The sequence below is a fragment of the Ciona intestinalis genome, chromosome 5 (assembly GCF_000224145.3).
Source record: "Ciona intestinalis chromosome 5, KH, whole genome shotgun sequence".
NCBI classification, from domain to species: Eukaryota; Metazoa; Chordata; class Ascidiacea; order Phlebobranchia; family Cionidae; genus Ciona; species Ciona intestinalis.
In genome coordinates this window covers 874318-887134 of record NC_020170.2, presented here as the reverse complement: position 1 = coordinate 887134, position 12817 = coordinate 874318, and the positions used below count along the sequence as shown (strand labels likewise).

Below are 12817 nucleotides of genomic sequence, written 5' to 3'. Positions count from 1 at the left end.
TTTCTTTCGTTCCTTCGATCGCGAGTTGTCCATATCATCGTCAGCAATGTTTTTCTTAACACTCATATTATCGGGAAAACCAGTGTTTTGATTCGAAGAATTGACATTTAATGGTTGATCTTTCGACACAAGACGATTCCAGATTTGAAGTGCAGTCTCAAAGTCATCGCTTTCGTCGCTAAGACTATTTTGCTCCGTAATTCTTGCTTCTGCTAGAACATCCGCCATCTTGGAAGAATTTTACACCTGAAAAAAAAAGAAAACGCTTTAAATAGATTACAGTTTCAGATTACAAGCAGAATCGACCAAGTAGGGCTAAAATAGAAGGAAAAATTAACATCTGCGTTTTCGCATGGCACGAATGCTATAAGCATCGTGCTCATATTGTACGAACCTCATCTACAAACAAACTCAATTGGAGAAGTTTTCAGCAACGTTTATTTTTAAGCTATGCAGGTTTACAGAGATTGTGTTGTTAGTGGCGAACGCATTATACTGCACGGTTGGGTAATTGACGTGGATTACTCACACAACATTATACGTATTGGTAACCGGAGAAATAAGTAACATAATGGATTATTAAATCGACGTTAAAAAAGTCAAATTGGCACAAGATGTTCAATCATCTCCCAAGAGAGGTTGCTCGTCCTCCCCTCCTCCTACATCATCCTCATCCATCTGTGGAGCATCATCAGCGTAGTCTTGACCATCATCTTTATCTAGAGGACGGTAGTCGCCATCCGCGACGTCCTCGTCGGAAGAGTGACTGATGTGAGATATATCCTCCCGGGAAACGGCGCCTCCAAAGTCCCCGAGTGAGGTCTCTTTCACAGCAGCATGGATCACGTTGTCGGCGTTAGGCTGGGGATCTGCGACTGCCTGGGGCACCTGAGCTGGTACTGGTGCTGGATCCGGCAACTGCGCAGTCGGGGGTGGATTCACTACGGCCGGGGTAAACTGCTGGGTCGGCGGGGGCTGAGCAATATTTTTCGGGCGGTGGCTGAGCGATTTTCTCGGGCGGTGGTGCGGTGGGGTCAACTGCTACAAAACCTGTTTCATTCACTATAGCGACACCAGTAGGTTTAGCCGGAGCAGGTGTCGGTTGATCGGCCACGTTCTGAAAGGTGTCTTGCTTTAACTCGACGGGTGGTTGCTTTACAATCTTGGTTTTTCCACCTCGGTTCATCAACATGGCGGTCATGGGAAGGGAAGGTCCGGTAGCGGCGGTTGGTTCCTTCGACTTTTTACTTGAAGATTTCTTCTCAGTTCCATTTTTCTCCTTTGGTGGTTGAACTGCAAGAACGAAACGAAATAATTATACTTGAAACGTTTTCTTTGATATTAAGAAAGTGTTTTTTAAATAAAAAATGTTGCGCTATTTTTTATTTTTTTTAATTACGTTTCCTTAAAAACACTGTCAACCAAAGCTTGCTATAGTTTTTAAAATATCCATGTATTTATAGCGCAAAATATCGGTTTCATTAATCATAACAGTACAGGTCGCATAACCGTCACGGCGAATAATTAGGTGGACAACCACTAATTGCAGTGAAAATCATGTATCATGGTCGCACATTCATAATTCAACCGTGGGCTGTATAATTGAGCCTTACCTTGCTTTCGCTTGAAGCCAAAGCTCTTAAGCTTCATGGCAGCATCACTGACCAGGTCGTTTATTTGTTGGCCTTCCTCAGCCAACCGAAGCTCTTTGTTAACGAACTTATGCAAGGGACTGTATATTGCTTTACCACGCTTGCTTCGTGTCACCTAAAACAATGGGTTAAAATATGATGTAAGTTGGCATAACCTTTATTGGTCAATTTATATATTGTACGAGAACAAAAATACAGGATCTATCGACAAAATCAGACAACGGTTATAAACACAATTTGAAGTTAAGATAAATCACATACAAGTATGTACAATGAGTCATCAAATGCAAGTTCGTTTGGACAAGCTGTCGGATACTAAGACAAATAGACCAATAAAAGTGAGATTATAAAATTTTACATTTTGGAGAAAATATGAAGGGAACAAATAAACTAAATGCTCGAAATAAAGTATTTACAAAACACAGTTGTGCGACTTACCTTATCATTAATGACGGCGATCTGGTCCCATTCTAGCTTGGATCTTGGTTTAGAGAAGTAACCATCCACTATTCGTTTTGCTTGTTCGGCTGCTTTCTTATCCAATTCGTCCTCGAACTGCTGTATTTCACTCTGACGATATCTGTTAAACGAGTGATAGGTCAGTTGTTAAATGTGTCATCATGTACTGTAGTAGGGTGGGGAAAGATGGGACACATTTTCATTCCATTTTCTCAACCAATTTAGGACTAAACAAAAAACATTCAATAACTTATAAAACTGTATCCTTACGACTCTCATAGACAGATGGTAATTGTTTAAAACACGATCAGGTTATTTATATTGTGTGCTAGGTGTCCCGTCTTTCCCCACACTACAAGATATGAAAACTTGTACCAGGTTATATTAAACTAATACTAAATGGAATAAATATAAATCTATTGAGAAAAGAATGGCCCAAGCGGTAATAAGTTCTCATTGTTTCACTCTACTACAAGATCTCTATATGAAAAGGAATAGGGAATAAATTTGTACATAAACCAATGATCGCTGACGAATGTAAGAGAAATACTTGTGCAGTTAGGGCGCTTAAAACTAGAGACAAAAAGCTTGAATGTGTATAGAAATTAAATATTTAAAAGCGCAAGAAATACAGTAAGGACGTATGTTCCCATTTCGCAATTTAAACTGACATACTAACCTATCAATGTAATTACTCTGCTCGTACGAATACTTGGACCGACAGCGAAATATCAACACCAGGACAATACCGATACTCATTCCAAAGCAAACGTAAAACCAACCGATGGTGTGGCTTTCTGCTCGTAGATTCCGTGCAATGATTTCTGCCTCTGAACCATCGAACTTGATTGGGTTGGGGCTGTGTGATGTGATGTATTAAGATTAGTTTTACAAATTCACACAATCAATGGTAGGTAGGGGTAGAATAATCTATGTTTTCACTCATTTTTAAACGTATCATTTGGCAGTAAAGAAAGAATATCCGAACAGTTGTATAACCGCATCTAACTGTGATCAAATAAGTTTTGTATCTGTTTGTTCTGTCGGCATCTTAAGGTAAGGTCCAGCATTGCATGTGCAGAAAAACATTCAGTGTTCGTGACTATTTCACACAATATGTAAAACACAATCCTTGTTCCAAATTTAATAATATATCGTTGTTTTTTTAATTAGATTCGCAGCGTGTTAGGGGAGACATTATAATATCGATGATTGACTATATAAAATCGGCTGGGTTCAATTTCACATCACTCAGTAAAATGTTAGGGATGTTGGCTTGGGGCTGCGTATATACGAAACACTTAGATAGAACAAGACTAAGATATCAGGGATTAAAACTCACCCACACAATATGAGCCGCTAAACTGTTCTTGCGTGGGCGTCACGTTTAGATCGCCCGGGTTTAAAATATTATTGACATATGCTTTGGTAGCCAAAAACATAATTTAAGGCCAGTTTAATTAATAGGCTTAAGTACTTTTAAGCAACCTAAACTCTCTTCTTTCCTTTATTTTTGTGTTAGATAATAAAATCTTGCTTCTGCCATAATTTCCAGGACTCTTGGCGTGCCTCGCAATGGGAGCCATCTATATAGAATATAAATAAATACACAGATGATGGTTAACTCACTTGAACATGCATGGTCGTGGTAGGCTGTCATTTGAAGCTTTCAGATGATGACGTGCTCTTGCTTGGTAGTCTTCCGGGTTCGGCCACCTTGCGCATGCGTAGTAGTCGCCCTAAGGCGGTAATATTAACTTGAGATATTTCTTAAAGATTTAAAATGCACTCTATATACGAAACGCTGGTTTATTTTAGATTGCAGAGATAATTCTGCCGTTTATAATGCACTCGACTGCCAAGAAGTTAAAAGGATTATTTACGCATTCCACGAATATTACAACACAGTAATTTCTATTGAGTAGATAGAGCTGAGCTTGTAACCGATACTATAATAATGGATTATATATTTTGAACACCAAAAGTTTTAGAGTAAACACTACAACAAAAATCAGGATTTTTTGATAAATTATCGACTTAAAAAAACTTTTAGGTGAGTTTATTTTTGGTAAGAGATTACACGACGACAAAAAATGGTTTATAATAATTTGCTATTTCGACTCTACAAAGCCTTCTACTTTCATGTTTTTACATATTTTTATTTACATTACTGATATACTGGTGTTGTACCTTTAGAAACGCAAGTATAAGCCACGTAGCAGGAGCTATAAAAGCCTTGACGAATATCTGGAAGAATATGAAAAGAAAATGGAAAATACGTTTCCCTCCTTTCCCCACTCCATTGGTTCGGTTGCACAAGCCTGTGGATTGGTTAATACGTCAGAAATAAATCGCACAACACACTGTTAAAAAATATATTTAGTTCTGTTTTGTAAAAGTAATTTGCTCCTCGTTTTTGAATTATATGAGATAAATAATTACAATACGTCTTGCCTTGTGGTTTTAAACTGACTTGGCTACTGCATAAGATCCAATCACAGTTTTACATAACCGCATTTAAAATGGACATACGACTCAATAGTAACAGTGAAGAACCGTAAACAGTGTGAGGACAGCCACCGTTGTATAAACAAACGTTTTGGGTGTAAACTTTAAAGCCCACATCGTAAAAAATTAGAAATCTCATTTCAAACATAGAGAAGCGTGTTTCATGCTACGCAGCGACATAATAAGAATATAGCGATGCAACAACTTGTTGATGGAAGTCTATTTTGTAATGTCTCGAACTAGGGGTTGGATAGCATTCTAAGCTACAGAATGACATGTAAACGATGCATAACTCGTATATCCTTTAACGATATACCTTTTTAGGTAGTCTCTACGTATTGAAAATGTGCACGGTCTAATGGTTTAGCAAATAAAGCGATGGTAGCTGCACTGTGGCGCGCAAATTCGCTTTGAAAGTTATTGGAGCGAGCAACAGTACCCTGATATTATTGGATATAGTTGAATCACCAGTTATACACTTACCTGTGGTGAGTCGCCAAGTACGACGGTTTACTAGAAAGCCTGCGAGGAGCAACACAAAGGCAGGACCCCATATAAACACAGAGCCGTAAATCTGTGTGAAAGCAGGATATCAACTTACTTTTATAGTACGCTACGTTTGAACCGACCTCGGTCTAGTTCTATACTGGCTTAAGTATTTTAATGAACTTTTGTGTCTTTATTTAGTGGGTAATAAACTTCAGAACGGTGAAAACAAAAATCTATTTCTATAAGCAAACTCTACCGTAATTATAAATTTTAGGTATACGGTTTAATAATGTGGCAGTCCAAACTTACTGTACAAACTAAACTTTGCAATAAATTCAGCGAATATAATTTAAAGCAAATATTTTAAACTTACCTTATTAGCTGGGTAGTCGCATGGGCAGTAGAAAAATATGAACTTGGCAATTTCTTCAGTGGCAATTGTTACACCAACTATCCCAAAGTTTTGTATTGAACCTTTGTTGTTGCCCACTGTCTTGCCTGCAGGGAAGAGTTGGTTACTTGGTTATTCACAACCACAAATGACATCTAAACGTCTTATCTGTGAGGATGATTACTGTACTTTGTCAAAAAGAAATATGGGGGTGAGAAATAGTGTTACAAGTTATTAATAATTACCGAAACCAATAATAACTTGTTAATTTAACTAAAATGTAGAAAATACAAAGATTAAGAACGCAGCGTTCGTCTGGTAACTAAAATTGATTATAAATTGTTCTGTTTTTCGACCAAACGCATCGCAAATTCCAGTGGTTTTGTGCAATGACTGTGAAATGTTAAAGTGGGTTTTGGTTTGCCATGCAGTTAACGATAAATCTGGCAGTGTACGCCCACGTAAATACATCTTGTCCGCCCGCTGGTGCGATTCACAGAGACTCGTATTGCCACGTCAAATTTAGAAAGGCGGAGCTTACCAAAGGCGGCGAAGATGGTCGCCATCTTTGCTCGAAGCTTGAAGCCAAAAACAACACAGTGGCTTTCCCGCTTCACCAAAACTTACGTTTTCCTGTAATACAAATTAATTTTAGGTTCGTAAGGTTGTGATTTAAATTGTACGACTGACTATATCTGTGTGCAAACCAATGTAAACTAAAACGTCGCACATAAAGATTCTGAATCCAAAACTTAACCTAAGTTTACTTTGAAATTGTACCTTGCTTTGTTGCTTATTTACCTTTATCCTATTAAACAATACACGCATTCCGATGCTGAACTGAGTTCTAGTAAAGTTTAAAGCTACAACTGAAAGTTAACCACTTATCTGAACTATACAACAAATATATTTATCCCAAGATATTTTCATAAGTATAAACACTATTAGGTTTTCTAATATATTCTAATCTTCGTTTGCTGCTAGTCACCAAAGTTCTTACGGTTTACACACACGCGAATGATACGCATAGAAGACTGTAAACACCTAATTCTATTCAATATTTCGGCAGTCAACAGTTTTCAAAAGCGGGAACAAACACGACTGGGGGGCGATGAGACGGATACGTAAACTTCTTTCCATGGCGGTATCGTATGTGTGAGAAAGTGGCCAACGAATTCTACTTTAGGATAACCTCGGGGCAGAACTGTTGTCGTTTTAAAAGTAGCGGTTTGAAATTCCAATAGTCTTGCTAAATAATCACCTTCGTGTTCGACTTTGCCCGTTTACTCAAAGCATAACCTGACAAGCTTTCTAAACGTCTCGCACTTTGAGAGCGATTCTAACTGTCTTGTCCGAACAATAAGAGAAGGTAACTCACCTGTGAAGTGTATTCGTTGAGGCGCGACCGGCCGTGGTGGAAGCCATGGCATTTGCTCCACACAGTACAGTACAAAGTGTGCGTCTCCTGTTTTTGAATCGGTGTGTTTTTTCATTAATTCAGAAAGACACTTGATAGTAGATACCATTCGTCGCTTCTTCACGGGCACAGTAATTGTTGAATATTGCAAATATTTAAACTGTTAGCATTGGCCGTATCCCCCGTATGTATAGCTTAAACTTTGTTGCACACTATTTTTGGCTGAGCTCGTAACTCCGTAGCTACACTTTCATGGCAATTCATTATCCACCCAGACACCAGAATGTGCACTTGTTATTATAAGACTATGCCGTGTGTATATTTTAGTGTCATAATTTATACTGCATTGCATATTAATTGCAAACGATAATGTAACAATGAGATAGCGAATAATTTAAAAGTGATAAACTTTCGTTGTACTGGCGGCTCACAACACCACCTTGCGGTAAACTAAACGGACGGTCAGACTGCACGTATAAATGTCCGTTTAACATAACGTGTCTCTGTCTACTGTCTGGTATACAGTAGACTAAAGCTTGAGAAATATTTTTTATAACACAGATTCGAAGTAAGCTAAAAACAACTTAATTAATTATACATATATACTTTAAAAAAATACTTTGTCAAGGACAAGTATGTTCATAAAGGGGTGGTGGAACTTTCGAACTATATAACTTCTAAAATTTTGTTTGGAGGTATGCGTTTTGGCCAATAAATCAGCGCATTGAATTTTAACACAAAGTTTATCATCCATAAACATGATTCTCACAAAAAAATGTCATCCAACGTTATAACAACATACCCATAAAAGTGGCTGTACACAGTATCCGGAATTTGTCCATTTTGTCCGGATTTCGCTGTTGCATGCGGAACTCGGTAATGGGTTTGCATACGACTTCGCAAATGAATTCGCATGCCGGATACTGTGTACAGCCATCTTAAGCCATAATAAAGGATTTTAAATGTGTATGGATGTAGATTCTTGAGCCTCATTGGGTGGTAAATTAATAACAGACGCTATAACATCAGTGTTTTACACACATCTTGCTCGCTTACATTCCACGTATGTATTTTTTTTGCAAGTAATTATCTTTTTTAAATTTGTTGAACGTATTACTGTATACACGTAGTATTTAAACACATACCTTGTTATCAGACATCTTCATTTTCACAGAATTTTTCTTTGTTGTTTTTCTGTGTGCTCAGGAAATGACTAAAATAGATCAAACTAAACTAGACCTAAAAAAATGAAAAAACATGGCCAGTTAAGTAAAACATAAAATTCAACATCACATGGTCAAGTTCATATGTTTAAGTACTAATAAACTAAATATCACTTTTAAATGAGAAGTCATAATAATATTATTAGATTCGGATTAAAGAAAAGATCTCCTTGTTTGATTTTTTAGCAAACAATACATAGAAAGGACAAAATTTGCTAAAACTCACATGCAAAATACAAACAAGAACTTAAAAGTGAAAAAAATGTGTTGTAGTCTCCAAATAGTACTGTAGATTCATCGTTATGTATTATACCCTAGTGATTTCTAGTCAAGTAGATAGAAAAGTAGATTTATAAAACCAAACAGATGACAGACTATTGGGGCAAAGTAGATTTAGCATATATATATATTTATATACTAAATGGCTTATAGGTATGATGTACTTATGCGTTTTAAAATCAGTATCAATGAGAAGCCAAAGCATACCATGAGATATATCATGACAAATATACTTTCAATAGCTTTTCATTGTGATTTTTTGAAGTTTTTGAATACTTGCTCTTTGTAACTTGCAACGGTATTGGTTTACCACTTAAATACAACTTGTTGACAATTTTGGTCTTGTTTTCCCTTGACAAATATTGAATTTCTGATGTGAATTTTTCTTTTTTATCGTTTTCCTTTTCTGTAGTTGAGTTTTCATTAAGGGGTGTTGGTGTATATTGTGAAGCTATAAAGGTGGCAAAAATGTATCCTGTCATAAAAGCATCCAAACTAGACCTATGACCCTGTGTGTTGGTTGAATTGTCAAAGACAGCCCTTTTAATGGGGTTTGCATTTTCTTCAGTTGGTTTAATTTCATCTTGTTCCATAAGTGTTTGCACGTCTTTGGTATCTGAACTGCTTTTTGTTCGTTTACGTTTACGTTTTTGCTTACTAGTCTTGTGAAACTGTACAATAGTGTCAATATCGTGTACCTTTTTACACAAAATTCCATTCCTACACCAACCATATGCAGCATATTTCTCACATATTTCAACTCCTTTGATATTTTTGTGACTAATTGCCTTATTACCACCCACATTTAGTGGCACAGTAACGGTCCACTCACTTTCCATTTTAAAGTGAACTTTTAAACAAATTTTTCCAGCAGCCGCTAGTGCCTCATTTTTCCACTGGGTTTTTTTGAACGCATAAAGCAGAAAGGATGCTGTTAAACGATCACAAAACTCTGCTATATATTTGCAGTCGTATATACCAGCAGGGAAAATCTCGCACACATCTGCCATGAATGAGTTTAAGGTCCCTGGCAACTCTGCATAGAGTGAGTTGTACAAAAACACCAAGTCCACAAGCCCATTGTGCAACACAAGCGGTTTTCTTAGTTTAATAATTTCCGCAAACAAAGATCGCATTGTAAGTTTGTCTTTCTCTTTCGGCCGATCATTGCCTTTGTAATAACTGATGCCGTTACAGAACTGTTTGTTAAAATTAAAGCCATGGTTAACAAGGAAACTTACTGCACCAGGGTCGATGGTGAATGGGTCAGAACATAATACGATAATATTGTACACAGTTACATTATAGGCCAGCGGTTCTTTTCCAGAATATGGCTCAAAACAAGCAAGTCCAAGAGAGATAATAGAACGGGAAGACGCTGCTGCAGAAATTCCTTGATACCTTTGCTCCAAGTCAGACTTCATTAGCTGGGCTTGGGGTCCTAATCCGCTCATTTCTGTATCTAGTGCAATAAAAATGGAGTTTTTCACATCTTTCACGATTTTACTCCATAATGGCTCAAGATTTCCTTTCGTTACTTCTATAACTTGTACCTCCATTACTTTTTCACTTAAATGTTAGAATGATTTTATCTGTAAAGCGAGAGTTTTATTTTTATGGGTAGCTTATAGGGGAATCCCCAATATATGTTGTAATATGGCGCCCTCTATAACGTCTTTGCATTGCAACCATAAAGAGGTAATCCTTTAGCTGGTGGCCCTTTAGCTGGTGAAATTTTGGTTTCAAAATGTTCCTTAGGCCTCACTGATACCCACTGTATAATTATTTTTTGAAAAAACTCGGGCGTTCGTGTTGACAATTAACTTTAAAAGTGCGCGAAATCGTGCTGCGTCACCGTATTTTTCACACCAGGCATTATGAATAAAACCAAAGTTAGTATAGACCAAGTTAGGAAACGGATTGTAAAACAAAGAGTCTTGTTATCCATTGTCTCGCGTCTATGACGTTATAGTCGCCACCATTACGGAGCCCACGGCATAGCATTTTATCATTGCTGGCTGCTGTTTTTCGTTTAAATATTAAACCAAGCACTTCTGCGCGTAAAAATGCCTTTCTACTAATGTTATATCTTATCACAATAATAAACCTCCCAAAAATAATCAACTCTTATTGAACACTTAATCGATTAAAGAGTAAAATAACAGAAAATATTAGGTTTACTAACCAAAAACATAAAAGAACATGTTTAAAATAAAAAAATACGAACAAAAACGCATAACATTACCATAAACTGTTGTATCTAGCTGCAGGTTTACATGTAAATTGCCGTGATTTTACTTTTTGGCTCACAAACTTAACACGTATACCCGGCAACGAAACTTAAGGTATCTTTGTAAAATTTGCCCAATGTCGAAGTGAAAACAATACTGAGTTACTATTTTTTGTCTTCTGCTTGAATTAGTAAGCTACCTTTTCTGCGTTCTGGGTCTTTATGAAATCGGAAAACGCGAACACCTTATCTGCTAGTACTTAAGCAGTTTGGAGCTGCATGTCCACTCATGTTGAATTATAAATGTAGTAAAGAATAGCTCTGTAGATTCGTAGGTATGATCATACACTATTATGTAAACTAAGCTGATTGCTGCTTGTCTTAATCGCCAACGTAAAGTACCCTGTTAAACCACACTGTACGCCGAAAACCAGTCAAAATATAAATTTACATCACATTAATTCCTAGATTTAATATTGTATAACAAGATTTATATTAGAAATTATATTTTAAATGTTTAAACAATCGCTATACGTGTTTTCTAGCTTTGTATCGCTTACAAGAACTAAATGAACACATGCCGACCATGCATTTGTATAGGCGATTCACGCTCTGTGGGCTCCGTAATGGCGGACACGAGCGCCGTTTCCTAACTTGGTCTATACTAACTTTGAATAAAACCAATGTTGGATTATTACGTCATAGAATGCGTATTTACGTTTGATTCCTACGTTAAAACAGTGGGGAAAAAATAAGGTTGTAACGTTGGTAATATAGCATCATTGTGACGTAACAGACCACGAGTGTGACGTAATAAATCGTTAACCTTACGCAAACCATAACCAGACGAATTACGGTGACACAGCATGTTTTCGCGCATTTTTAAGTTAATTTTTGACACGAACGCCCGAGTTTTTTGAAAAAATAATTAGACAGCAAGTATTAGTGAGGGCCATAGAACATTTTGAAACCAAAATTTCAGGTAGCTACCAGCTAAAAGATATCTCTAGTATAGGCCGTGGGTGGGGGAATATGGAACACCTTTTTTTATTCTTTTTTTTCGTCCCATTGGGAAAATCACAAAAAGGAATTATAAATCCTCATGACTCCATAGAATAGACCCTCGTTATTTGTTTAAACAACGAAATTGTTGAATTGCGTTCTAGTTTGCTCAGCACCGAACCCGCAGGTAAAAATAAGTGACTTTCATTCATCAAATTTTACTTCGTTAAACTTCTCGTATCGGTATTCGTCGCATCACAACACTGCGGATAACGGTCGATGAAGCGTTCTCCAGAATGCCTGCAAAATATTTGCAGGGAGGGAGAGGCGTGTAAATGTAATGAATGAAATTCAGTTTAATTGCTGACAGGGTGCTGAAAACCTGAGCAAAAGTATAAAGGTAGGGTGACAAATAAATATATACATATGTAATTGCTGCAGTTTGCCAATAATAAGTTAGAGTGGTATATTAGCCTCGTTTAAGAAAGAACCATCACTGCTTTTAATTAAAAGTACATGTCACTAAAATCTCGCGATTACTTTAGTACTGCCTTTTGTGAGTTAAAACCGCCCCAGTAAATCACCAAACAAATCAAACAATAAACAGCTGACAACTCATCGTCTGTTAAATCAAATAAAAATGTAATAAAAACTAAAATGCGACACTTCTTCTCATGTATATAATTCAAAAGTGTTACTAAGTTATGTAGCGAGGTATATGCAGTGAAAAATATCGACGAGCCAACATTGATATCGCTCAATAAGTGCTGCAGCATCTTGCTTTATTTATATAGAGTAGAGTTGTCCGTTAATATAACATGAGTTTAATGAGCAAATATACGTAAGCAAAATAACCAATTATTTTCTCACAATTAGTTTATTTACTTATATTTATATATATGTCTACAAATACAACCCCCGATGAATATTTTTATGGTTGAACCGCATCGTTAAATTAAACTATCTTTGCAATTTGCTTGAACCGCAAAGGAACAAATACAACACCACTCGACCCGTCTTCAACATCTGGAAGATCTGGTTCATTCGGATCCGGAAAAAACTCAAACTTCTGAACCATTGAAACTAAGTAGATGAAATATTCCATTCGAGCAAGTTGTTCTCCCAAGCAATGACGTGGACCAATCGAGAAAGGTATCACGTGTTTAG

General features: G+C 36.9%; 2 protein-coding genes across 2 annotated transcripts; both read right to left on the bottom strand.

The window, feature by feature from the left end:
• Nucleotides 1–415: 415 nt before the first annotated feature.
• Nucleotides 416–8155, bottom strand: LOC100184354 (calcium homeostasis modulator protein 5). Its single transcript, XM_009860263.3, has 11 exons — nucleotides 8062–8155; nucleotides 6878–6964; nucleotides 6041–6132; nucleotides 5482–5606; nucleotides 5103–5193; nucleotides 4302–4432; nucleotides 3741–3850; nucleotides 2791–2970; nucleotides 2091–2232; nucleotides 1614–1767; nucleotides 416–1293 (listed from the first exon to the last, which is right to left on the bottom strand). The coding sequence occupies exons 3-11, from the start codon at nucleotides 6063–6065 to the stop codon at nucleotides 857–859; spliced, it is 1395 nt and encodes a 464-aa protein (XP_009858565.1). The 5' UTR covers nucleotides 6066–6132; nucleotides 6878–6964; nucleotides 8062–8155; the 3' UTR covers nucleotides 416–856.
• LOC100186753 (target of EGR1 protein 1) lies at nucleotides 8156–10037 on the bottom strand. Its single transcript, XM_002129839.5, has one exon. The coding sequence runs from the start codon at nucleotides 9975–9977 to the stop codon at nucleotides 8637–8639; it is 1341 nt and encodes a 446-aa protein (XP_002129875.1). The 5' UTR covers nucleotides 9978–10037; the 3' UTR covers nucleotides 8156–8636.
• Between the last annotated feature and the right edge of the window lie 2780 nt (nucleotides 10038–12817).

Bases quoted from the DNA above. Each gene is read 5' to 3' on its own strand.
- LOC100184354 (XM_009860263.3), bottom strand. From the start codon at position 6,065: ATGGCGACCATCTTCGCCGCCTTTG. The intron at 5,607-6,040 runs GTAAGCTCCGCC...TCTTCCCTGCAG, and splicing joins GACCATCTTCGCCGCCTTTG to GCAAGACAGTGGGCAACAAC. The intron at 1,768-2,090 runs GTAAGTCGCACA...CCATTGTTTTAG, and splicing joins TCGCCGTCATTAATGATAAG to GTGACACGAAGCAAGCGTGG.
- LOC100186753 (XM_002129839.5), bottom strand. From the start codon at position 9,977: ATGGAGGTACAAGTTATAGAAGTAACGAAAGGAAATCTTGAGCCATTA.